The sequence below is a fragment of the Zootoca vivipara genome, chromosome 3, assembly GCF_963506605.1.
Source record: "Zootoca vivipara chromosome 3, rZooViv1.1, whole genome shotgun sequence".
In the NCBI taxonomy this organism is placed as follows: Eukaryota; Metazoa; Chordata; class Lepidosauria; order Squamata; family Lacertidae; genus Zootoca; species Zootoca vivipara.
Window position 1 is genome coordinate 44,820,332 of NC_083278.1, and position 27,112 is coordinate 44,847,443.

General features: G+C 43.6%; 1 protein-coding gene across 1 annotated transcript; it reads right to left on the reverse strand.

Moving 5' to 3' along the window:
* Positions 1–24,431, reverse strand: FAXC (failed axon connections homolog, metaxin like GST domain containing). The gene is made up of 7 exons (XM_035110680.2): positions 24,185–24,431; positions 23,550–24,088; positions 15,134–15,269; positions 11,538–11,734; positions 5,668–5,885; positions 4,097–4,213; positions 1–1,273 (listed from the first exon to the last, which is right to left on the reverse strand). Exons 2-7 carry the CDS (start codon positions 23,801–23,803, stop codon positions 987–989), a joined length of 1,209 nt encoding a protein of 402 aa, XP_034966571.1. The 5' UTR covers positions 23,804–24,088; positions 24,185–24,431; the 3' UTR covers positions 1–986.
* Positions 24,432–27,112: the final 2,681 nt, after the last annotated feature.

A 27,112-nucleotide genomic window follows, 5' to 3' on the forward strand; every position in this document is an offset into this window, starting at 1 on the left:
TCTGCACTGTAAATAGTATGCACAATAAAACTCTTAAAGACAGTGCGGACTGGAGCGTCTTTACTCGAGAGTAGCTGCAACAATCCCCTGACAATCTGCATAACCTGAACTTGGCTTCTGCTTCTCAGTCACACAAATGTGTGATGAAATGTTGGCAGTGGGCTTTATCCATAAGGCTGAAGAGCAAAATTGGTGCACTGACCCCTTACAAAAAGTTACAATATAAATAAATAAATTGCCAAGCTGATGAGTCAGATGGGAAACAATTGGTGGTATTTTGAATGCAAAAACAACCGCCCCTCATTATTTTTGTCTCTGTTGGCTGTTTCTCTGTGAAACTGGGGACCAGAGGAACCTTCCCCAGAGGAAATGCAGTCACTTAACACACCCAAACTTATGGAGGACATAGAGGGGCAGGATGGAGATAATGTTATAATCCCTCACTGTCATAGCTGCCAAGTTATCCCTTTTTTTAAGGGATTTTCCCTTATGCTGAATAGGCTTCCTCGCGAGAAAAGGGAAAACTTGGCAGCTATGCTCACTGTGTTTACTCCATTCAACCATTTCCATGATCTATGTGGAGTCCTAATGACCCCTCTTTCTTCCCTCCACCAAGCCTGTTTCTGGTAAGAAAGTAGCTCAAACATCAGCCTTTCTCAATACTTCCTTTTGGCCTATGGATGGTTTCTGCGTATCATTCTGGAATGTTCTTCCTTTTTTAAAAAAAGGGGGGTCTCATTCCCACACATTACCTTCCTTGTCAACCATACCACCTTGTTATACAGAATTAAAAATGGTTTCTCTAGAATCCAGTGGAATGTTCTAAAAAAAATAAAAATGCTGAAAAGATCCACATGAATGGCATAAAGCAACATTGTCTCACATCCCAACCAATTTGGGTCTCTTTAGAACCTAGGCCAATTGGCAGGATTCCCAGGAGGTGGTGGCATTTCTGATAAAAGATGGAGAAGCGCTTTGTAGACACATCACTTGCATTGTTCGTGATCTGTGTAGTCATCCATGTCCACATCAGAATCGAAGAGGGAATGTCCCGTGTAATCGGTGTCAGGTGTTCGCGAAAAACTATTCTCGGTTCCCTCATCGTCAAATGTTTCTGTCCTTGAGTAAAAACTGAAGTCCAGCAATGGCTGAGTCTTACTTGCTTCACTGCTTTCTTCTGACTCATACAGAGTGTTGTCATCATCATGGTGCCATTCTGGCCAAAATTTCCTCCTTATTCTCTCACAGTACATAGCAAGGTTAATCAGTTCTCCTAAGAAAACACAGGGAGGGAAGGAAATAGCATTATACGATTACCCAGCTGCAAAGCCTCTCAACGTAGTAATAATATTATCATCATTTTTCATTGAGAAAATACAATTTATTTTATTTTCATAATGTATAACTCACTTTTCACTACCTCCTGAAATAAAACTGGTTTAACTTGATGTCTGAAATTCAGCAGGGATGGGGCCTAAGGGAGGCAGTTCCACAGAGTTGAACCTGCAGCATTGAAGGGAAGACTTCTCGTTCACATGAGTCCATAGGGAAACCACTATTAGTGGTCCTCCAGTTAATATCAGTGAGCAAAATGGGATGTACAGCCTTAAGGTGGTCCTAAAGGTTTTCCAGGCCTAAGTTATTCATGTGCACTAGTACAAGAACTTCGAATCTGGCCTGGTGGCAGATGGGAAGCCAGTGCAGATTTTTTAATACTTGTGTCTAGCCCTGGCATTCTGCGTTACCTGAAGTCTCCAGACCACACCCAAGGACAGACCCACATAGAGTACGTTGCAGTAATCAAGTCTTGAGGTTACCAATGCATGTACAAGAGTGGTCAGGTTGTTGTTGTTATATATTTAATTATACCTCATGTTGTTGTTGTTGTTGTTGTACACACACACACACACACACACACACACACACACACACACACACACCCCTCATGTTGTTGTTTTCCTGACAGGGCTCAAGGCAGCTTACAGTTAAAAATAAGGACCATGGGTCATATTTCTTATATGGCAAGTATATCCCAAACTCTATATTTTAACTGGGAAAGTTCGGGGTCGTCTTATACACCCAGTTGTCTTATACGCCGGAATATACGGATATATACATAAAATATTTTAAAATGTTGTTTAATTTAAAAAGGGACCCTTGTGGTTCTTTCCATCTCTATGATTCTATAAGGCATCTCCCTATGATATCTTGCTGATTTCTTTTGGAAGAAGGGTATTTTTCATATACAACCAATTTGCTTCACAATCTTGTGGCTACCTCTCAAAGTACCATCTTATTAGTTCATATTTTAAAACACATTTTATTGACTTGTTCACTGTTATATGTAACAGCAGCCATTATCCAGAAGAGAAAAATGATATATGTCCTGAGGACGACATGGGACAAAATGAAGCCCAACAAACTGCAGTGGATTAATGCTTTCCCCTATAACCTGTTTTTAGAACGGTAAAAGACATAGGTAATGTGCAACCTTGTACCACCAGGTGGCAGGGTTGTCTGAGAGAAACTCTCCATTCTTCATCAGGATTCTACAGGAAAATATTCTGTAGAACAATATTACTTTCACATACACAAACATAACGTATCTTCTGGCGGTTCCCTCATTGTGAGAAGCGAAGTTACAGGGAACCAGGCAGAAGGCGTTCTCGGTTGCGGCGCCTGCCCTGTGGAACGCTCTCCCATCAGATGTCAAAGAAATAAATAACTATCTGACTTTTAGAAGACACCTGAAGGCAGCCCTGTTTAGGGAAGTTTTTAATGACTGATGTTTTAATGTATTTTTAATCTTTTGTTGGAAGCCGCCCAGAGTAGCTAGGGAAACCCAGCCAGATGGGCGGGGTATAAATAATATATCATCATCATCATCATCATCATCATCGCTTTGGGACAATTCAGCTGCAGATGCTCTTGGGCAAAACTGATTATCTTGGCCCATTCTAGTCTGGGTTCAGATCCAGTTGGGTACCAAAAGCAGCCTTGGTCACTCTGAGAGATGAGAAACTGAGAGGGGCAGTGAGACCCTGTTGATTCTCCATGACCTTTCAGCCCTAACCTCCTGGAACACTTCAGAGAGTTGGGGGTACCATTTTACAGTGACTTCTTTTCTACTAATGGGGTCAGTTCCAGATAGTGGCATTAGGTAATATTGGGAGACCATACCTCAGCCCTCTGGCAGCTAATCTGCGGGGTACGAAAGGGTACAGTTTGTCCACAATGCTATTTAATATCTATATGAAGCCACTGGAAGCAGTCAGTCACTGGGAGATCTAGAATAAGGTGTCACCAGCACACTGAGGATACCCAGGTCTATTTCTCTGTAGCATCTGAATCAGGAGAGTTTGTGCATGGCTCAACTTGTGCCTGCCTGGATGCAGTCATGGACTGGATGAGAGCTAATGAACTGCAACATAAATCAAGATGCTAGTACAGTATCAAACAACAGAGGCTCAGCTGGCCTCGATCAGAAGTCAGGCATTTAATATCTCTTCCACCAGAGATTTGGCAGGCATCCTTGCTTTTTACTTTCAGACATCACTTGAAAACCATTTTATGCCTACAGGTCTACGCAGTTCTTTACTCAAGGAAATTTTAGCCTGACATTTACTGATTGTTCCCTATTGTCTTTATCGTGTGTTTGCTTTTTGTGTTGCCATTCATCATCCAGATGTTTTCTGAGAGGGTGATACATATTAGTTTGACATTTAAAACTCCAATCTTAGATCATAGGTTTTGCCTGAAGTCAGAATTCCCATGCACACTTAGCCCCTTGAGCAAAGAACTATGCCTCCTGGATCCACCTCCCTGACGGTGCTCACCATCCCAGCTCTACCTTCTGACTTCCCTGTCTTGGTCAAAAATCTGAAGGGTGAGCTAACTGTACTCACTTAGCTTGGACAGCTCAGTTGGTTAGAGCATGTTGCTAATGCCAAGGTTGCAAGTTTGATCCTCATATGGGACAGTTGCAAATTCCTGCATTGCATGAATAGGCCTTGGATCAGATTGCAAACAGGTCCTTTCCATTCACTATCAGATAATACCTTCAAATCTATAATGCAGGAATTAAAGTAGCCCCTACCTTTAATTAGTCTCTCCGGCCTAGTTCCTGGCAGCGTCCACATTGCCTGTGCTAGGTGTCCAAAGACTGTAGCATCTAAAGTGGAAAGTTTGGGCCCCATGATGTACTTCTTATCACCTACAAAACAAAGCCAAAAGCATTTTTTAAAGCCTGTGGGTATTTATTTATTTATTCCCCACCCCCACCCCAACTCACATACTCAGTGTTGCCTGGTGATAACCTGCTATTATCTTCAAAGCGTTAAGCTCAGCAGTCAAGCTTTTAAATCACAAATCACCAGGCACAAATTTCAACAATTGCAGAATGGCATTGCCATGCCACTGCAGGGGTATTTCAGCCAATTAATGCATCAAAAGGAAGTGTGTTAGAGCAGTGTTTCCCAACCAGTGTGCCTCCAGATGTTTTGGGACTACAACTCCCATCATTCCTGACCACTGGTCTTGCTAGCTAGGGATGATGGGAGTTGTAGTCCCAAAACATCTGGACGCACACTGGTTGGGAAACACTGTGTTAGAGTTCATGTATGAGCCTGCATTTGAGGACTACTGCAATACGACCAAGGAGTTTTCTGTGTAAGCAATGATAGACAGTTTCCCCCAAAGAATCACATACTGTAATCCCACAGTGCTCATTTAGCAGCTACTACACTAGCAGCCTACTACACAAAGGCAAGAGTCTCACCCATTGCTCTGCCTACTTCTTGCCTCTGGCCCCAGGGGTGTAGGGCTGCTCGCCAGTGCCAGGGGCAGAGGCAGAGGCGGAGTGTGCTTGTTCAGCCCTCAGCTTGGACACCACCAGGCAGGCACCCACCAGCCCCTACCACCAGCCCCCACCAGCAGCAGGGCACAACAGGAATCTCTGCAGGGGTGCACCTGGTTTGCGCCCCCCCCCCCAATTTGCACCCGGGGCACTGGCCCCCCGTGCTCTCCCACTACACCACTGCCTAGCCTTGCATGCCATAGGCATCTGGCCTCCAAAAGGTTGCCCACAGAGAATTGTGATGTTGGGTCTGACAAAGGTTCCATACCCCCTGAATCAGGGTCATCATTGCAGAGGCAAATGGGGATTCTCATTCACAAGGGAACTCTATGTGTGCATTACTGTGGAGTGGAAATGTGTACAGTAATTTTAGGTGATCCATAGTGCCGGTATATTTAATTATTGGAGAGAATTTGAATGAATCATGGTGCATTCCCGAAAGCATGTCTGAATCCTAGAATGCTGAGCCAAGTCTTCAGTGACACCAGCTCTGCAGGTTTCCTTTCAACACAAAATGACTCTTACGCAGAATCAGAGTTGAATAGCCAAGACTGTGCATAATGAGAAATTAATCTCTAAAATCAACGCAACTAAATAAAATGTAAGTTGGCATATGAAAGCATCTCACAGTGGCTGAATTTCTGAAGCATGTGCAATTTGGATTGTGGGGGAGATAATTTAACACATTCATGAGGCATACACCTAAACTATGCATAAGATTAAAGTGGTAAAATGTAATCTGTTGGAGTAGTCTCTCAAAACAAGTGATTATGCATTTTCGATATAATGTAATGAATGGCACTGTACATTACCCAGAAGACCCGCCAGAGAGCGCATGTCTTTCTCCATCAGCTTGTAGATCTCTTCCTCAGAGAAGCGCCCGATGCCGTGGCCATACATTTCCCGCCTCACTATTCCTTTTGTTATATGGCAGAGAATCCACTTCAGCAGGTCACTAAAAGGACCAGTAAAGGAAAGCATCTTCTGAGTCTCATGGAGATTGTCCACCCACTGGCAATATGCTAAGGTCCTAGAATGTGGTGAGGGGGGAACAAACATTTATAGCTGTGAGGAACACAAACACGCTTCTCTCGACCAACCCAAAATGGAAGATGATAAACATGTATAATAGGAAGAACAGGCTTCATTGAGGCAGTAGATTCCCCAAATTTCTTTTGTGCTACACTGAAACAAAGAAAAGCTGCTAGATCTACTATGAAGAGAAGGATGACAGTATAATTATCACTGGGTACTTACTTCTTTCAAACTCATTTTTTTAAAATTAGTAGTAATAATCACACACACACACACACACACACACACACACACACACACACACACGGGCTTCAACCTCAGTAATACTGTATTTAAAACATTTTTACACCTTCCTTTCCACAAAATGCCCATAATTATCTTGAATGAATCAAGTTTTTCTGAAGCTCAGGTATGAGCAATTGGCTAGTGCCCCCACAGGCTAGCATCTCAGGTGCTTTTGCTTTTCTATACATGGCGTGGCTTACTCTTTTGAGGCCTCTGGAGCTATTTGCCGGACATCCATCTTATGCAGTGGCATATTGTGATCTGGAAAGGCCGTTTTGTGGGTTGGTGTATGAGCGGCCCTACCTCCCAGCAGGACGTTGAACCAGGTGGCATTTTGGTCCCATCTAACCCTTTAGCTTAGGAGATGATGATGATGTCAGTAATTACAAAGTAGTGACTGCAGACATTTTTGAAACAAAGGACTGCCTTGTGGATTAATAATAATGTTCTATAGCAATGCTTGTTTGAGTGTGAAAGCCACGTTTAATGGGATTGTTAATTACCTCTCTCAGCGACACTTGGATATTCCCCTTTCAAGAGGACTGCGTGCAGCCAGAACAGGAGATGCACTTGTCAACACAGTATATTAACAGAGGCTTCCAAAAGCTAAACATTCAAGGAAGCTACCAAGACAGGCTTTGTGCTTGCGTGTCCCATACCCAGCCAGCCAGCCAGCCAGCCCCACCCCTCACCTCTTTCTCAGGACTATTCCAGGAAGTGGAGCAAATCACAACTTTAAAAGAGCAAGAGATCAACAATGCTCTCAAAGATAGGCGCAGTAGTTTTTCAGCAAGGTTCAGAATGAAATATTTATAAACCCAGAAATACTTTCTAAGTGGCGTCAATTCAGGTCGTTTACCCTACAGAGCCTGTCTACCGGCTCTCTTCCTTTGCCTCCTCATGCTGGCTTTTGAACAAAGTTGAGCTTCACCATTACCCTAATGGAGCTTTTACCAACCAAATCCCCTCCAGATATTTTGGACCACAAGGCCCACCAGTGTAGGAGCACAGGAAGCTGCCTTAAAGAGAGCCAGTGTGGTGTAGTGGTTAAGAGTGGTAGACTCGTAATCTGGGGAACTGGGTTCGCGTCTCCGCTCCTCCACAAGCAGCTGCTGGGTGACCTTGGGCTAGTCACACTTCTCTGAAGTCTCTCAGCCCCATTTACCTCACAGAGTGTTTGTTGTGGGGGAGGAAGGGAAAGGAGAATGTTAGCCGCTTTGAGACTCCTTCGGGTAGTGATAAAGTGGGATATCAAATCCAAACTCTTCTTCTTCTTCTTCTTCTTCTTCTTCTTCTTCTTCTTCTTCTTCTTCTTCTTCTTCTTCTTCTTCTTCAACTGAGCCAGAGCATTTAGCTCAGTACTGTCTTACAATGGCCATCAGCAGTTGCCCAGGATTTCTGGCAGTTGTTTCTCCCAGCTCTACCTGGAGACACTGGGGACAAAACCTGGGAGCTTCTGCATGCAAAGACCACACTGACTGGGACTGATGGGAGTTGCCATCCAAAACATCTAGAAGGCACCAGATTGGTGAAGGTTTCCCTAAAATGACAGAGGGTGGCCTCAGGTGACCCCACTATGGGGTGGGGGAGGAAGCTTTCCAGTTAGATCACACAAACAAACTTGGTCCCCTATCCTGAAAATATGCCAAGCATGCCAGCAAGGTGCTTTTAGCACACAGTTCTCACTTCAACCAGCTGGAAGTTCCAAGTGCCTATAAAGCTCACAGAAAACAGTCAGAACTGCCAGGGGCACATTAACAGAAATCATTCAACACCATGCAGAAATTGATCAAGGAGAAGAAATTGCCAAGGAGATAAAGAATTACACAACTTTTAGAAGACATCTGAAGGCAGCCCTGTATTGGGAGGTTTTTAATATTTGAAGTTTTATTCTGTTTTTAGTGTTCTATTGGGAGCCACCTAGAGTGGCTGGGGAAACCCAGCCAGATGGGTGGGGTATAAATATTTATTATTATTATTATTATTATTATTATTATTATTATTATTATTATTATTCTTTATGCTTTTATTATGTTTTTAGATATGCTGCAAGCTGCTGAGAGTGGCTGCAGAAACCCAGCCAGATGGGTTGTTGTTGCTGCTGCTGCTGCTGCTGTTGTCGTTGTTGTTGTTGTTGTTGTTATCCATATTCTTTTTAAAAACCAAATATACACAGAATGAGCAAAACAAATGCCATTTTAGGTCTTATATACAAAGGTCTTGAATGAGTACCCATTTGCAACCTGTGCAAGAGAGCCATGCCAGGGCATCTTCTTCGGAGCCCCAGAGAGCAGCCCTGAAATCACTGCTAGTGCTTCTCAGCTCCTACACCAGGTGTTCTGTGACATTAGACTTTTTTGAAATGAGGAACGCGATAGGACGATGCACTGGAAGGCATGGGATAACACTTGCTTTGATGCGGCATCATCTAACCTGCCTGCGAGCAAGATAGATTGAATGCACATTCAATAGCCAATGTTGTCTAATCTCCCTGAATGCAAATCTGAAATGTTTAGCATACATTAATGTGTTTTTTTCATGCCTTCTATAGATAAAGATGCATTGTTCAATGATGATGACATTTTTGTTATATTTATTTCTCTCTCCCCTCCCTGATTGTTTGGGTTCTTTTGTTTAGTGTTTAGTTTTGGATATACTTTTATAATATCAGAAGCTATTCTGCAGTCAATGTGCATGCGTACACGCTGAAATATGAAAAAAAAAACCTTCCAAAAATATTTGTCTGCTTGTGTTTTAAGTGTGGGATGACACAACATCGTCTAACCTCCCCACAACCAAGACTGAATGCATGCTCATTCAATAGCCAACACAGTCTAATCTCCCTGCAAAAGAAATCAGGGCGAATGTCCGTTGGGAAGCACTCTGGATTGCCAGAGCTCAGATGCAGGTGCTGAGTTGGGGAGGGTTGGAAAGGAGGAAGAGGAGGAGGAGGGAGGAAGAGAGAGTCACGCCAGCACAGCAAAACCCTTAATTATTTATCAAGCTAAACTACTTGCTGAAATGGAACAAGAGAGAGACAACATCAATAGCAGTACTTTAAAGGAAATAAGAAAGCCGTGGTTGAAGAAGAATGAATGTTATGAACGGGAGGAACCCTCCCAGCTTCATCTCCTCTGTCCTGCACTTTTATTGCCGAGAAGGAAAAACCAAGAAGTATAACTTTAATCATTTCAATCCCCCAGCATCTCCAGACAGGTCTGGGAATGTCCCCTGTCTGAAACCCTGTTGCCATTCGCGGTAGACAAAATTGAGTCAGATGGAACAATGATCTGATTCAGTATAAGGCTGCTTCCAATATTTCTATTAACAGATAACAATGGGTGCCTATTTTAGAGGGAGCTCTTGGACCTTTCTTTCTCAACAGGAAACATTGCGTCAGGAATTCTTCCTTGTTCAAACAATGAGTATGTGGGATTCGCATGCATTGATGCTGATGATGACAGTGGCAACTATGAAGGAGCTCAAAGTACCTTGGACTGATATCCATAGGTGGCCTCCCATCCAGGCAGCTTACAGAGCCAGAACCCATTTGACTTCAGAAATGTAATGTTTGCCTTCAACACATGCTCCTTGCATCTCCAAGCACATTGCCATTGTATGGTGTCAGCTGCTTTGAAATGGCCCAAAACCATACAGAATCTTTGGGGGAATTTCTTGAAACTCAGGAGACTTTGTGGACATATCTAGATGCTACAATTCTTAACTAAATGTACTGAAGAGGCTATAAAAGAAGTGGACAAGTTAAATAACATGAATCGAATGTAAAACATAATATGGGGTAAAGGTAAAGGGACCCCTGACCATTAGGTCTAGTCGTGACCGACTCTGGGGTTGCGGCGCTCATCTCACGCTATTGGCCGAGGGAGCTGGCATACAGCTTCCAGGTCATGTGGCCAGCATGACAAAGCCACTTCTGCCGAACCAGAGCAGTGCACGGAAACGACATTTACCTTCCCGCTGTAGCGGTACCTATTTATCTGCTTGCACTTTGACGTGCTTTCGAACTGCTAGGTGGGCAGGAGCTGGGACCGAGCAACAGGAGCTTACCCCGTCGCAGGGATTCGAACCGCCAACCTTCTGCTCGGCAAGCCCTAGGCTCTGTGGTTCAACCCACAGTGCCACCTATGCTACTATGGGGTAGCATAGGTTAATTCAGAAAATGGCTTAAAACAGGCTGCTACGTGAAGAATCCTGCCTTTGATTAGGGAGGTGAAGCAGCTGGCTTTCACTGACTTATTATGGAAGCAAACATTGAATTTCTAAGAACATGAAATCTCTCTGTGGCATTCTAACTGTGCTTTTTCCATTATCAGAAATCCTCCAAGTCAGTGTTGTTCTCCCTGGGGTGCATGGCAGGTATTTGTTGACTTGATGAGGGGTAATAGAGAATAAGCCTAGGTGCAAGGAAATGGAAGTAGCTGTGGCTGTGTATTTTCAGCCACCTTTATTATCTGCGTTTCAATTTTGCATAATCCCTTTGTTTTGTTCCTTCCTACTTGTTGCCTTGGGACCCAGGTGGCGCTGTGGGTTAAACCACAGAGGCTAGGGCTTGCTGATCAGAAGGTCAGCGGTTCGAATCCCTGCAATGGGGTGAGCTCCCATTGCTCGGTCCCAGCTCCTGCCCACCTAGCAGTTCGAAAGCACATCAAAGTGCAAGTAGATAAATAGGGACTGCTCCGGCGGGAAGGTAAACGGCGTTTCCGTGCGCTGCTCTGGTTCGCCAGAAGTGGCTGTGTCATGCTGGTCACATGACCCAGAAGCTGTCTGCAGACAAACGCTGGCTCCCTCGGCCTATAGAGCGAGATGAGCGCTGCAACCCCAGAGTCGGACACGACTGGACCTGATGGTCAGGGGCCCCTTTACCTTTACTTGTTGCCTTATAGCTGATTGATTAGACTGAAAACCTTAGGAGGCCAGAAAACCACTTTGGGGAACTGCTGTAGCCCTTGGGAAAGGGCAGGCTTGCCATCAAAATTAAAAAGAGATGAACAGAGGCTGCAGCTCTATATTTCTATGCAGACCTAGATATTGCCAGGGGCCCTCAAAGTTGATGAGCATTGCCATTCAAATGGTGTGTGCACCACATTTTGTGATCGATTATGTGGGGCAGGACCTACCTAGCCCCCCAAATATTTTATTCAGGTTGGCACCCCTGATCTACAAAGTTTATGCAAATCTGTGCCCTCTTGTATTTTTGGGTGAATGGAATCTTTTAAGGTGGTGTGAGTAAACAGAAAAGCAATGCTAATATAACTAGAAGACAGAAAAGAGAATTGGGTCTAACAAGTGTGCTACCACGTCTGAAATCATCAGAGAGCATCTAATATCCATGGCAACTTACCAGTAAAAGTGCTCCTCCACCATTTTCGTAACAGCTCTAGAAACAGCTCTTTCATGCGGGCCAAGATGTTTGTTTAAATTGACTCCAAGCTTCTCTTCCAGAAAATCAATAATGAATTCTGTGCCGGACACTTTTTTGCAATTGTATTCAATCCACGGCATTTTCCCTTGAGGGGAAAGTTTTCCATCGAAGTAGTTCTAAGAAAAGAAGTACCAAAACAAAAACAAGGGGAGAAATCAAACAAACATTTAAAAAATAAATAACACAACAATCACAAATCAGTAATTCAGACTCTATTGCTAAGTCAACAACAAACCAACAGGTCAAAACCAAGCATTATGTCTGCTCCTGAATGAATGGTGATGTGTTTTATCTACCTTTTATACTTTCATTCTCTGCCCGCAGGAAAATTTGCTGCAAGTGTATTGCAAAGCAGTTGAGGAACAGAGAAGGATAACAAGAGCAGACAGGGATGGGTGACTGGGCAGGAGAAATCACAGGTGCCTCTAGAGTCAGAAACATGTTTTAAAGGTAAATTTGGCACCTTTCTATTCCAAACTGCAATGCGCTCATTAGACCTGTCTAGGTATGCATGTCCATCTCCTGAACCAGCCTACATTTTTGGACATTTCTAGACCAAAAGTATGGTAGGTAATAGACAAAATTGCAAAAAGTGAGATTGCCCTCAGCTGGATTCTTCAGACTCTGTGGGCGTGGGGTGTATGTGAGACTCTACCACCAACTTTAATCCTTGGCAAATCCAATCAAGACAGATGGCTAGACTGAGGGTGGAAGGATTCAATTGCAAACCAGGTCTAGCCCTTATTCTTTCAAGTGTTCCAATATGGGTAACCAGTTCTTTCTGCATGTCGGACACCTGCCTTCTCATTCCCATTTGAATATGGCTCACTACAAGAAGGTGGCAGAGGGTTAAAGGCAGGTGAAACCATAGCTGCCAAGTTATCCCTTTTTTACAGGGATTTTCCCTTATGCTGAATAGGCTTCCTCGCGAGAAAAGGGAAAACTTGGCAGCTATGAGGTGAAACAGCAAAGGAAAAACAAAAAAGGCAACATACAGAGCCTGTCAAGTAGTTAATAATGGGGATGACAAGATGATAGATAGATAGATAGATAGATAGATAGATAGATAGATAGATAGATAGATAGATTATAGGCAAGCATAACACCCAGTGATGTTGGATAGAAAAAATGTTTGGTGGGAATTTTCCATGATGGATTTTTTTTTCAAATTATGTTTTTTTAAAAACAAAAACAAAAAAACCTCTGCTGCTACATTTTTATGTAAATCATTCTCTACTTTTAGAAATTCATTGCTTCACAAATTTAATTAGTAACATACTGAACCAACATAATGCTAGTCAAATTGAGCAATTGGAATGGAAACAAAACCAGTCAAATCTAAAATCAAAGCTGCAATTAACTTCTTCTCATGAATCTATTCCTAGGAAGCACATTCATGAGCACAGTTCTTCAGGCCTGCTATGTTTTGATTGCCTTCATTTCTCTCACCCCCTTAATATCTAAACAACTTAAGCGAAGAGTGTGCAACCGAGTCATTATATTTATATCTCAGCTTCCCTTCCAGCAACACTACATGTTTCTCCTCTCACTATCACATATTTACAAGTACTCCAAAAAAAACCCCACCTTTACATGGGAATTATTTTTAACAAATTAACATTTAAACCATATGAAGTGTTTTATGGATCCCCTAATCAAATACAGCAATTCTACTTTTAGTTACATGGGAAACAAAGTCAAATAAACCTGCTAAAGGACATCAAATCTGTGGAGGGTAGCAGAAAAAAATAAATAAATTTGGGGGTGGGGAATCCAGTTCAAAATGGGCTGTTAAAATAGCAGTCATTTGTTACAACGAAGAAAAACAATATGGTTTCTATGTTCTTGTCACGTGTAGCAGTGGGAATGACGCAAGCCTGGCACATGTGCATGGCACCATTGGGCAGGCAGGTTCCAGCAGGCCGTGCAAGAGAGGGAACCTCTTCTGCACATCTATGGACCTCGCCGAGTTAAGACAACAGTCAGCTCCCAATCTACTGAAAGCGCAACCATAATTAAAGCTTCTGCCTGAATCTGTTACTTGACAAAAATAGCGAGGGATGTGAAAAGACAAACTTCAGTATAATCAGGGTATACCCAAGAAATAATTGCTTTTTAACAGCAGTTGCTTTCCCCTCCACATGGAATTGCAAATGCCAGGTACAAAATGTATTAACACCACCAGGCAGGTGTTAAGGCGGTCCCTAAGCAAATCTGAACAACTCCCTCTATTTCCAGTGTACAGAGGCAAGTAACAGTGCTTACGTAGCCAAAATCGCATCACCCGCTTACAAGAGGGAAGTAGCAGCAGGCTCAGGGGAAACAACCCCCTCCCACCAGGTTTTCAGAAGGTGGGAGGAACTAAAGAATGGGGATACAGACACCCTGGAAAGAGCATTCTCAATGACCATGAAATGCTGGGTGTCCCTTGACGGAGGCAGAAGGGAATATCTGGGGGCAGCATGGCTCATGGGCACCACAAGATTAAACAGCAAAATTATGTGGCAGATCCCACTGCAATTCTGTATGTTTTAAAGCAAACTTAGGGGTAGTAGTTCAGTGGTAGAGCATATGCTGTGCATGTAAAATGTCCGAAGTTCAGTCCTCAGCTATGGCTGGGAAGAATCTCCTGGCTGAAATTCTGGAAAGCCTGACAGTGGCAACAATATTGGGCTAGATGAACTAATGGTCTGACTTGTTCCTATGTTCATCTGCTTCCTAAAAAGGGATGTTCTACTCTAGAAATGCTCTTCTGACCTGGTCCCCCTGGGCTGTTCCACTTGTCTTCATGAAAATTCAGTCCAGATGCATACTGCTCTCCTGGATTTTGGGTTGTTCATTGGATAAGGTAAGGATTATGTGAGATAGCTATGCAGCCAAACACTCATATGACTGTTACTTTCTTAGCAAGGGGTAGCGGAGTCTTCATCTCTGTGAATTTTGGAGGCAGCAAGAACCATGAAGAGTCAGAAAAACACAAAAGAGTGTGTGTGTGTGTGTGTAAATGGTAGAGATAGACTGAAATTCGGTGTTAAGCTATGGTTTTTTAAAATCAGAATTGCTATTTTTATGGACATACCTAATACATTTATCTATGTATTAAAATTAACGTGTTCAATCAGGTAAATGTCACCTTAATCAGAAGGCAGCCCTAAGAAGGAGGCAATCACATGGTACAGAACTCTGGCATGACTGTACTACATCATTTATAAACAAGGATCATTTTTTGAAAGCACTCCCACCCACAAACCTGTCTATTACACACATGTCAAAGCTTATGTGTGTTCCCATGTTTAAGCTTTCCACCAAGAGTGCAATATGGGAGTTTTTTCCAACAAGGGTGCCTAAAAACGTGCATCATGAGATGGTACTGTTGTGCAATGACTGTACCACGGGACTCTTTTCTCATTAGAACAGGCCAATACACCTATCCTCTAGGCAAGGCAAATGGTCCTAAAATAGGTGGCATCATGCGCCTGTAAGTAGCCAAAGTAACATAACATGCACAAGTTTACCTGGTAGGGCAAATCAGCCATCCTTAAGTAAGTCTCCATTTTCAAACAGAAAGGAGATAAACTCGGAATACCATTGTTTGGCCTTGAAAACTGATGCAGTATAATAGCATCTTTTGAATCAACCTCTTGCTCTTTCCTATAAGCAAAACAAGCGAGTAAGTTTTACAAAACAGAATCCATCATGCGTCATACAGCATCAATATGTCAAACTTGCAAAGCACAATGCAACTGCTGAGGCAAACTTTCCTTATGTCATTCAATAGGCTGCCACCATTTTGTATTCGTTAAGCTTTAAGTCACTAAGAAGCACTTTGGACTGCAAGGGCAAAATAAGCCAACAAGTCAAGATGATTCAATATTCAAAATATCTAAAACCTTCCACAGTTAAATTCATATACACACAAATGACCATATTCATAGTTATGATGAAGGTGTTACATGTAGGGCTGCCATCTTGTCCAGAAACTGCCTCGATAGCAAACATGAGCCTTGATTTATTATTAGTTCATATCTAATGCTGTTGAGTATTACTTTAAAATCATCAGGACATTACCCTATACTAAAATTAGCATGGTACTTGTAACATGTTGAAGGAGAAGATAACATGTAGCCATGGACCAAAAGTACTTGGCAAAAGCCTTTGAAGTTAGAATGTTGAGAAGTCCATTTCTTTTGAAGCAAGCTTCTAGTCCTCATGGTGAGATAAATACTCTTTCCCTCCACCCCACCTTCATTATTTCAAATAAACTCAGTCAAGTCAATCCAAGGATCAACTTAATTTTTTCTAAGCCTGTGGGGAACTAATTCAGAATAAATATAACCAGGCTTGTGTATATTCTGAAATCCCAATGTCAGTAAGCAGGACATTTAGTCTTGACCAAGGAAGTTAACATCCTGAGAAGATCAGTTTATTCTATTTTAAAAGAAAGGTTCAATCCACTACGATTGCTGAAACAGATTTGGTTAATAAAAGTCCCAGAACCCTGGGGTGCAAATATTTACAAAGGTACTTCTTATATAAGGGTGGCATACTGTACATGGTTCTTCCTCAATCAATTTTACTCTCACAACACCCTATGAAACAGCCTAGTGGCTGAGAGATAGTGACTGGCCCAGTATCTTCTAGTAAACTCTGTAGCTGAGGAAGGATTCAAACCTGGGTTTCCCTGGTCCTAGTCTGACAATCTCAGCACTACACCATTCAGGCTCTTCAATATGGCCTGTTGCCTCCACCTTTGCCTTCATCCCCTATCCTAATCCCAGGAGCATCAGGAAAAGCAGGATTCCTAGAGTGATTGCTTTAGGGTGGCGCCACCTTGTCCAATATGGCACCACCTTAGAATAACCACTCTAGGAAACAGATGTGCAATGCACACGTCCACCCACTCACGCAGCCCCCAGGCTTTATGGTGCATGAGGTCCACTGCCTGAAAGCGGTGTCCAGCAAAGTAGTTCTGTCAACATAAGGATTTCCATTTGTGCAACTGATCTTCCCCTCCCTCTCATTGCCCTGTGTGCCCACACAAATCTGCTCCATAGGGTTGGGAGAGGAACCAGAGCAAAAAGGAGGAACACAGGAAGAGGAAGTTCCATTCTGCAAGTGGAAATCCTTGTGCTAATGGAACTATCTTCTTCAATGCTGCCCCAGGTCTGCCACATGGCAGGGCTACTTAAGACACTGGCAGAGGGCAGGGGAAGTAGTGGCCAAGATAATGTGGCCCCAGTGCCTTGCATAGCTCTTTGCCTGTCCTACAAGAGAATATAAGTTATGCAGGTATATGCAAGTGTACTTAGTAAGTAAAATGCAAACAGACAAAGTTCCCGTATGTGGCTATTTTGAATTTTAAAATAAATAAAACACATGGAGCCCTGAATATAATGTACAACACCCACCCACTTTGGTTCGGCATCTGCCACATCATTAAAATGATACAAAAAGCTTGTTAATTCCATGGAAACTAAAACATGCAGATCAGCAAATCCTTTGTTTTCATAGATTATTTCCCTCAGTGGTGCTAATCAGATTTCCACATTCTATAATCTCATTGATCTTAATGAGATGGGATACACATAAAACTTGTGGATAAAGAAAAGCTAGATAATCCAAAAGGAATTTTGCTTGGCAGGGGGTTGGACTGGATGGCCCTTGTGGTCTCTTCCAACTCTATGATTCTATGATTTTATTCTATGATTCTAATTCTGATTATAGGGGGCTTCAGTTGCTATGAGGCACCCTGCATGAAGAGATTGATAGAATTAAACTCTTACTATGAGCCTTTGTCCCATACAACTCAAAATGTGCTAGTTCTATGACAACAACAGTATTTATTATTGTGCTTCTCCTAATCTCTTACAGGATTTCATATGCAGTGGTGCCTTGACTTACAAATTTAATCCGTTCCGAAGGCAACTTCGTAAGTTGAAAAATTCGTAAATTGAAAAACGCCATTGGAAATGCGATCTCCCATAGGAATGCATTGAAAACGGAAAAATTCGTAAGTTGAAGCAACCCTATCTAAAAATTCGTAAGTAAAAAAATCCCTCTCTAAAACCACCTTGGGTTTTTTCTGGATGTTGAGACATTTGTAAGCGAGCGGCCATTACCCCCATTCGTAAGTCGAAAAATTCGGTTGTCGAGTCGTTCGTAAGTCGAGGTAGCACTGTACTTTACCAAAGTCAACCTGACAGTAGCTCTGTGAAGAAACTTCACAGTTAAGGTAAAGTCCAAATACAATAATATAGTTATGATATGCATACTGTTTGGATGAAAATTGTCCACTGTGTCAATTGGGGCAGGATGAGGTGAGAGGAAAGAACCTAGTCTCCTGCTCCTGTCCAGAGAGCCAGGAAAAAGTGCTTGGGTTCAGCAGGCAGTCTGCTAAGAAATGGTTAGGCCATAAAAGTTTCAAAATATTGTGGGGGTTTTTTTGTTACATACTTGCAAGGCTTCAGTTAACCAAAGGATCTTGCTTTTATTTGGGTCAGGAGAATTGAAAAGGGTCAAATTGTCATAGGTTCTTTAGCAGACAATCTATTCAAATATCATTTGTCCTCACATTTATAGGCTAATGGGATTCAGAAGTGCAGAGAGAACTCTGATGATTGTTCAGAGGATTCTGGCAGGAGTGGAGGAAGGGAACAGAAGTAGGGAAAGGGAAAGGGAAGACTGCCCTGTATGGAGTCAATCATGAGAGAACAGTTGGTCAGAGAGTGAAGAGACTAGAAAGAGGCAGAAGGTTAACAGAGAATCACACAGAGGGAAGGCAGTATGAGGGCATTCCAGTTTCAGTTCTCCAGAATAATTACTGGTCAAAGTGACAGCAGCTGACACTCAGCTGCAGGAATACTTCAGGAGGTAACTGACATCATTGTGCATGAGCCCTGGCCGTTGAGTAGCTGACCAGAAGGAAGACTTGAGATGAGAGCTGCAGCAAATCTATCAGAGGGGCAGCCATAGTTGCAAGAGGTGGAGTCTAGTGTGAGTAACAGCTAAGAGCAGGCATCTCCAAACTGTGGCCCTCCAGATGTTTTGGCCTACAACTCCCATGATCCCTAGCTAACAGGACCAGTGGTCAGGGAAGATGGGAATTGTAGTCCAAAACATCTGGAGGACCGAAGTTTGGGGATGCCTGGCTAAGAGGCTATTTTACAATACTGTACATATTTTCAGTGAGGCCCTGACCACAGAGAAGACTTGCAACTGAAGCCCATGAGTTAACCAGGGAAGGACAAAAGGGAGAAGTGGCTATTGGTTTTGCACAGTGATGAGAATATTGAGCAACAACCACAACTTTACAGCAACAATTTGTAAGGTGACTAAAAGTAACCACCTATTTAACAACATTTGTTGGCTTAAATACCTCTATGGAGATCTATATTAAATAAGCTTTAATAAACTAATGCAAGTCTTCTGGTCTGTTCATCCCATGCCTATACCCAGTTATTGAAGACTGTAAAAGTAGGTGAAAGGAACAAGTTGGAATTAAAGGGTTATAAAATCTAGGTACAACTTATTTAAGCTGTATGATGCAGGGATCCTATTTATTTTTATTTTATTAAGATTTATAAGTCACCTATCATCAAAGATATCAGGATGGTGAACAAATATAACCAATGTATCTGAAGAAGTGTGCATGCACACGAAAGCTCATACCAAAATATAAACTTAGTTGGTCTTTAAGGTGCTACTGAAGGAAATATAACCAAAAACACTGTTAAAGGAACAGTGAGAATAAAACGTAGCTACAAGGCAGTAAGGATACATAGAACGAAGTGGAAATGTCCTTCCCTTGTGTAGCACAAAGGCAGACCTTCATGGAACAGGAGACCTTATCAAAGCTACAGTAAACCCTCCACTTGCTGTCAGGCATCAGTTTGGTACCCAGTGACTTCACCATGAACTCTGGCGCCAGAGGTTGGCCTGCAAATATGATGCATGACACACAACTGTTCATCACCATGTGTGTCTAACCTAAGTATCTCCCACCCAGCACTTTTAGAAAATTCCACTCCAATAGGTTGAGCTCTTAATGCAATGTCCGGATATCAAAATTTCCCATAGACACAGTCTAGCCTAGCTTCAGCTGCAGAAAGTATCGTCGTACTAATGCCAGGGAACAGACATTGGCCTTAAGGCTGTGCTGTTCATTGCAGTAAATATAGTTACAAAGAATGCAAAGTTGGTTAGAGTGCCTTATCTGTGGCAAGCTCAACATCCTCTGAGATGGGGTGGGGGTGTCTACACTGGACTCTGAAGCACTGTTTCCCTCATCCTTGGAATAAGGAAGAAATCTCACTCCACTCGCCTTCCTCTGTGCTTTTGAGCTTCCACCAGCTCCTGCTACAAAAAGAATTGTTGAGTGTCTTTAACCACAGTTGGTTAGAGACCATGGTGCTGTTAACGCCAAGGTTGCAGGTTCGATCCCCATACAGCACAGCTGCACTGCAGGGGGTTGGCCTAGATCAGGGATGTCCAACTTCTGAGAGACTGTGATCTACTCCCACTAAAAAAACACTGGCAGTGATCTACGCATTGTATTTACGTACCAGAGTTGTTGAACTTTTTTTAGGGAGCCAAAGTTATCTCTCCCCTTGCTTAGTAACCAGTCCCTTATCAGGTGCTTTCACTTGTGCATAGAGTGACACTCTGTTCTCATCTCTACTGCAACAGATAGGTGATGTTGGCCTTGCTTGGTGTCAAAGACCAAAATGAGTGCATAAATGACTACAGTGTTCCGGTTCCTGATTGCAACCACAGCAAAATCTCTAATGATTTTCTGGAGCACTGACTAACTAGTGTTACAAGAGTCTTCTCCTCTGATGACTCAGGCCAGCACAAACAGCAATTCAGGATAAATCCACCTAATTCATTTTACAAGCTTACTCAAAATTGTAGCATAAAGGCATGCATTTCCATCTTTAATTGTTAACAGTTCTCAGATGTCAAAGATATCAATCTGTTTACTACTGCTTCGCGCAAGGATGGCTCCTTTGTCTACCAGAATATATCTGTCACAATAATCTCTGGATGTTGCCTCCACCACCACCACCACTCCATACTTATCATCTAGATCTATAGGAGAAATGGTTTGCCAGGTGCTGCCCCAAGACAGCCAGGACTCGCAGCCACCGTTATTTAATATAGTTTACAAGAATAATAAAGACCAACTACGACACTAGTTGTTGACTTCAGGTTCTGGCCTATGACAATCACAGTTGCATAATTTATCTAAACATTGTTGGTCTCTTATTTTAAGCTGCTTGTGGCATTTACAGCAAGCTACACTACAGTGAAGGGACGCGGGTGGCGCTGTGGGTTAAACCACAGAGCCTAGGGCTTGCCGATCAGAAGGTCGGCAGTTAGAATCCCCACGACGGGGTGAGCTCCCGTTGCTCGGTCCCAGCTCCTGCCAACCTAGCAGTTCGAAAGCATGTCAAAGTGCAAGTAGATAAATAGGTACCGCTACAGCAGGAAAGTAAACAGCGTTTCCGTGCACTGCTCTGGTTCGCCAGAAGTGGCTTTGTCATGCTGGCCACATGACCTGGAAGCTGTACGCCGGCTCCCTCAGCCAATAATGTGAGATGAGTGCCGCAACCCCAGAGTCGATCACGACTGGACCTAATGTTCAGGGGTCCCTTTACCTTTACACTATAGAAGACCATTGCAAATAGATGGAGATGGTATCATTTTGAAGTAGTAGGCACATCTATATTGACTTTTATGTCAACAAACCCTCATGTCTGAAGGTAAGGGAGTGTAAGAAAGGGGCTTCACAGATCTGGGACGGATTTGGAGGGTTTGGGGTACAATTCAGCAACTGTGGGAGGATGTGAACATGTCTCAGATGAGAAACACTAACTGATTCTCCCGTTGCAAAAGAGAGAGGGGTGTGTGGAAGATGTGGTGACATATTTATGCCAGTGGGATTAGCAAGAAGTTTTTTGGGTCTGGATTCATCCCACCATTACCACCTCCCAATACCTTCCCCAAAGAAGTAGCATTCCCAGAAAGTTAGAGGCTGACCAGATATTTAGTGGAACTGCTATGTTTGGGTGGAACTTGAAGACTTAGAGCAGGTATAAGGAACTTAAAAAGCAGAGACATCACCTTGCCTACAAAGGTCCGTATAGTTAGAGCTATGATTTTCCCAGTAGTGATGTATGGAAGTGAGAGCTGGACCATAAAGAAGGCTGATCGCCGAAGAATTGATGCTTTTGAATTATGGTGCTGGAGGAGACTCTTGAGAGTCCCATGGACTGCAAGAAGATCAAACCTATCCATTCTGAAGGAAATCAGCCCTGAGTGCTCACTGGAAGGACAGATCCTGAAGCTGAGGCTCCAATACTTTGGCCACCTCATGAGAAGAGAAGAATCCTTGGAAAAGACCCTGATGTTGGGAAAGATGGAGGGCACAAGGAGAAGGGGACGACAGAGGACGAAATGGTTGGACAGTGTTCTCGAAGCTACGAACATGAGTTTGACCAAACTGCGGGAGGCAGTGCAAGACAGGAGTGTCTGGCGTGCTATGGTCAATGGGGTCACGAAGAGTCGGACACGACTAAACGACTAAACAACAACAAGGAACTGCAGGCCTGGGAGACAAATACAGCCCCTCAGGCTTCCCTGCCTGGCCCTTGGGCCTCTCCCCAGTCCTACTTCATATCTCTCATGAGTGTCTTTTCCTGGCTGAAATGTTTTGTTGAACTCCCATAATGCCCCTTGGTTGCCTGGGTGGGTGATAGAGAGGGGTGTGGAAACTAGCCTAGTGTATCAATGTGAAATTTACATTTGTTCCTTCAATTGCTTTTGCCTCCAGCCCCTCTGACAACACACTGGTCATTTAGAGTTTAAAAACACTAGTGGAGGGCAGGGAATGGACAGCTGTGTGTCATGGAGAAAATCCCACAGTAAGCAGTTTTGTAAGGGTGACGTATTATGACTCAAAATGATAACAGAAGGCACATCCCAACTGGTACAGCTGTACTTTGAATGGAGTTGCTATCCAACACATGAAAATGAGTTAACGAAAGTTTCTGCTCTGATTCTCCCCCTCTCCCTGTTTTCTACACCCATTTCTATCATATTTGGTGCTTATATCATATGCTTTGCAGCATAAACACATACCTATAATAGGGTAGAGAGGGCCATATGAACCAATGGCACAACCCACCAGGAAGTCTCCAGTGCAAGCCCTATTTTTCAGGAGGCTGCCCATAGGGACTACTATTCTGCATGCCCAACGAGTATTATTTAGCTGTGTGTCAAGTACTCCATAATAACCAGGTTGCAAGAAACCCAAAACAAACCACAGCCCTGTAAAGTAGTCCACATCAACTGCTAGCATTTAAGAGCTGTGTACTGTATATATTATTATTGGGATATTATTTTTCCATAGCCCCTAACCTTAAAACATAGTTGGCATGGCCTGATCAGCGTGAAGCATATTATAAAACTCAGCTTTATTCATGGGGAGGGCATTAAACCTGTCTGCAAATTGCACCTGGAAGCCCCCCACCCTTCAGCTGCAGGCTGCATTTTCTCAGTGCCATAAATACACTCTACATATGCTCAGAGGCCCATGACAAGCGTTTCACGGACGCATTGCCATTGAAAGCAGGTTCCGGGGTTGATGGACCTTGGGCTCAGACTAAGGCCTGCAGTTGTTATGGTCCACATTGAAACAAAGGAGGTGCAGCTTCTCTTTCTGCCGGTATCCTGGTCCCCATTTGATAGATGCATGATGGCTGATCACAACCCGTCCCTTCCCCCACCCAGCAAAGAATCCCCACCCCACCCTAGGAAAACAACCCTCCTCCCTAGGGGACCGGAGTGCCCTCCTGCGCGCTATTTTGCACCTCTTAGCTCTCCATCTCTCTCTCCCAAAGACCCCCCCCCCCGGAGGTGTCCCCCTCTCACCTGATGGCCAGGAGTTCGTGGAGCAGGTAGGCGGCGGCGGCGAGCAAGGCTCCCCCGGTCAGATAGAGGGTTTTCTTCCACCACGAATCGGACCCCAGCCCGGCCATGACCCCGCCGTAATCCTGCAGAGGGAAAGCGATGATCTCCCCATAAAAGGAGAAGCGCTCGTCGGAGCCCGCGCACCAGAGGCTCTGGTTCCGGCTGAGATCCACCACGCACGACCTGGACGAGGCGAAGCCAACCCCCCAGGGCATGCTGCGCGGTGAGGGCGGCGCTGGATCCCGGTTCCCCCAACGAGCACGGGCGCAGCCAGGGCAGGCGTCTGCATCAGGGGGGAGAAGCAGGCGGCGAGCCGGAGGCTTAGTTAAAGGCGGAGGAGGAAGAGGAAAAGGAAAGCGAGAGCAGCGTGAGCAGCAGCCGCCGCCGCCGCCGCGCCGGGTCTCCTTGGCGAGCTCTGCAACATCATCGTCCTCCTCCTGCAGCTACTCCTCGCCTTTGTGCCTTTGCATGCAGGAGGGGTGATGTCATGGCTCTCCTGCCTTGGGAAAAACAAACAAACAAATAAATAAACCTTAGGATCAATTCATCTACATTGGAAACCGCCGCCCCCCTCCCCACGATCCAGGCGCACCCACCCAAGCCTGCATCCCACTGTGGCGTCGACTGGAGGGAGGACGAGGAAGGTCGCGGCGGCAAAAGGGCAGGTCTGCCGAGAGCTCTGGGACAAACAGGGCGGGGATCGATGCGGGATTGATGGCTGGTTTGGAGGGAGAAAGCGCGCCCCGGTCTGCTTCATTGGTTCATCATAATGGTGCTGTCGTTCCTTCCCTGCAGCTTTCACAACATTAGACCGGACCGTGTCACGTGGGTGGCGTTCAGGTGTGTGTGGTGTGGGGCGGGGGGACGACGACACAGCATCCGAACAAACAAAAGCATGCATTCTCGTTGGTAAACAAAACCCCTGCTTCTTAGAAGATGCGGGTTTTTATTTATTTTAATTATTAGTTTTCCTTCCATGTTTGGCCATGAGGACGAACAGTGTGATCCTATGCATGTTTACTTAGACGCAAGTCTCACTCTAGATTCCATAGGGCTGGCTCTCAGCTAAGAGTCCAGAGTCCAGACAAAAGATTTGCTACCTAGCTCCTCTTGGCCCTCAGAACCATGGTTGCTTCATTCACCATACCCCTGGCCCAGAAGTCAGCAACCAGTTGGGCAGAGGACCCTTGTTGCTTTTTTTTACAGAGAATGGGGTGGGTCTCTGATGGACCCTATTGCCACTTACTCAAATGGCATTGATGCAAAGGCCTACTGGCATGGACTATCCTTCCAAACCGCTCTTGGGAGGGGAAGGGTGACAGCAGAGCTTACTAGCTGCTGAGTCCTATCATAGGGAACAGCTAATTTTCCCACCCATGTTACCCAAGATGCCTCTGCAGATGGGAAACAACTGTTCACAATGCAGCCGATATTCTTTCTCCCAATTTAAGGTGGCAAGTGTGAGGTTATCCTTACAAGCCTAAGAAACAGTCTAGAGCAGATCTAAACACCAAGGCCATTTAGCAAGCTTCCATTTGTCTTCCCATTATTCTTTTCAATACTGTCCCTTGAAATCTACTTCTCCCTGTATTTCTAAAAATAATTCTTCTTTTGTTAGACATTTTCTTTCTTTCTGCAGTGTCTACGGACCGAGGACAACTTGTCCTTTTTCTATTATGGAGTGCATCTTCTTTTCCAATTAGCTTCCTGCCTACCACTTTAAAGATGACTTCCATCATACATATTTAAGAATCCATCAGTAGAGTAATCTTGATATCAATAATTGGAAAGGGGAAGCCTTGTGGTTATGGGAATGTTGTTGCACAACCAGGCAAACAAACATTAACAAATCAATGCACATTTTAAAAATTGTGCATTTACTTGTATCTAACAGGACATGAATGATTATTACTTCACAACTGTATACTATGGGAATGGGAGTGAAATGGTTTCCCCCTCCCCCCAATTAGCCCACAACTGGAAAGCCAGAAGAGAGACCTGGATTCAGAACCACATTCTGTACCAAGTTTGCTAGGTGACCTTGAAATAATGATTATCTGGGAGTGTAGGTCTGGAAAGATGGGATTATAGAGTCAGTTATGCCACCTGGTCTCCTTAAAAGGGAAAGGAGGGGGAAATGTAATACAATTATTTCTATTGCATGTACTTTGGCTTAGTTAAGATCAGACATCCCCAAACTGCGGCCCTCCAGATGTTTTGGCCTACAACTCCCATGATCCCTAGCTAACAGGACCAGTGATCGGGGATGATGGGAATTGTAATTCAAACCATCTGGAGGGCCGAAGTTTGGGGATGCCTGGTTAAGATACTGGGGGTAGTTCCAAAGGCTTTCCAGAAAAGGTGGATCATATACTTTAGCTCAGAAAACAGGGATCTAGTTTCAATCCCTTTGTGTACTAAATCTATGGAAAATATATGGAGTATAATTAATATAGACACTATACCTATTGCCATTCACATTTCAGATGAGTTAGTATATTAATTTGGTGCTAATTAGTAGTAATAAAGCTCACTGGCTTTTTGTCATGGAATACCATAGAAGATTTTAGTTTGTTAACAGGGTGCAACAGATGGAGCTGAACATTTCCTGAATTTGGTAGCTATACGACCACTATATAGATATTTCAGCAGAAGGTTGGACTTAATGGGGCAGTGGTTTTTACACCTCATAATCTCATACCATAGAAGTCAAGACTTCAAACCTCTAGCTACTTAACTGGAAGCAAACCCTATTAAACTGAATGACACCTGCTTCAGAATCGTCATATAGAGTCAGGGCTAGATTTCTCTCAGTAGGAGTGTGACAATTTTGTGCAATCCAAAATATCTTGTAGAATTCTTGTTTTCCCACAATCCTTACTGTCATAGTAGCGACTGAAAGGCACAGAGTTCCTCAAATAAAAAAGCCCTCCTGAATGGTTTCAACATCTACAAGTCTTAAAATCTGTGTTCTTTCCATAGTTCTATTTTTATTTACAAGTTTCCTTAAGACTCCTTTCCCCAGTTATCTGATAAAAATCTGATAAAGAGCTATAAAAATTGTATCTGCCCCTATTCAACCCACTGCTGACAGCACAGCCCTTTGCTATCAACAAAGCATATATACTCTCCTGCAATTCTTGCCTTAATTGTTTCTAGGGTGCAAGACTATAAGGTAGGACCAGCTATGTTCTCCTAAACCCTGGAACAAAGAGATATAAAAGGCTGCTACAAATACAGCAACAGGAAGTTAATAAAGCATTTGCCACAGAAATAGCATAAAGCCATGGTTCCATGTTACTAGGTACCAACAAAAACAGCTGCTGGTGAGGAACAACATCCTTTAAGTACCCTACCTCAGCTATTTCTCCACGGACAACAAATAATGGTGCAAGAGTCTCCATTCATTGCAAAGCAAAGCAGTAATTTGGGCAAGTTTCATAGAATCATCCCATCTTTTACTTTTACAAAAACAAACCTGCAACACATTTTGCCTTTCAAAATTCTATTGAGAAGTGCCTACA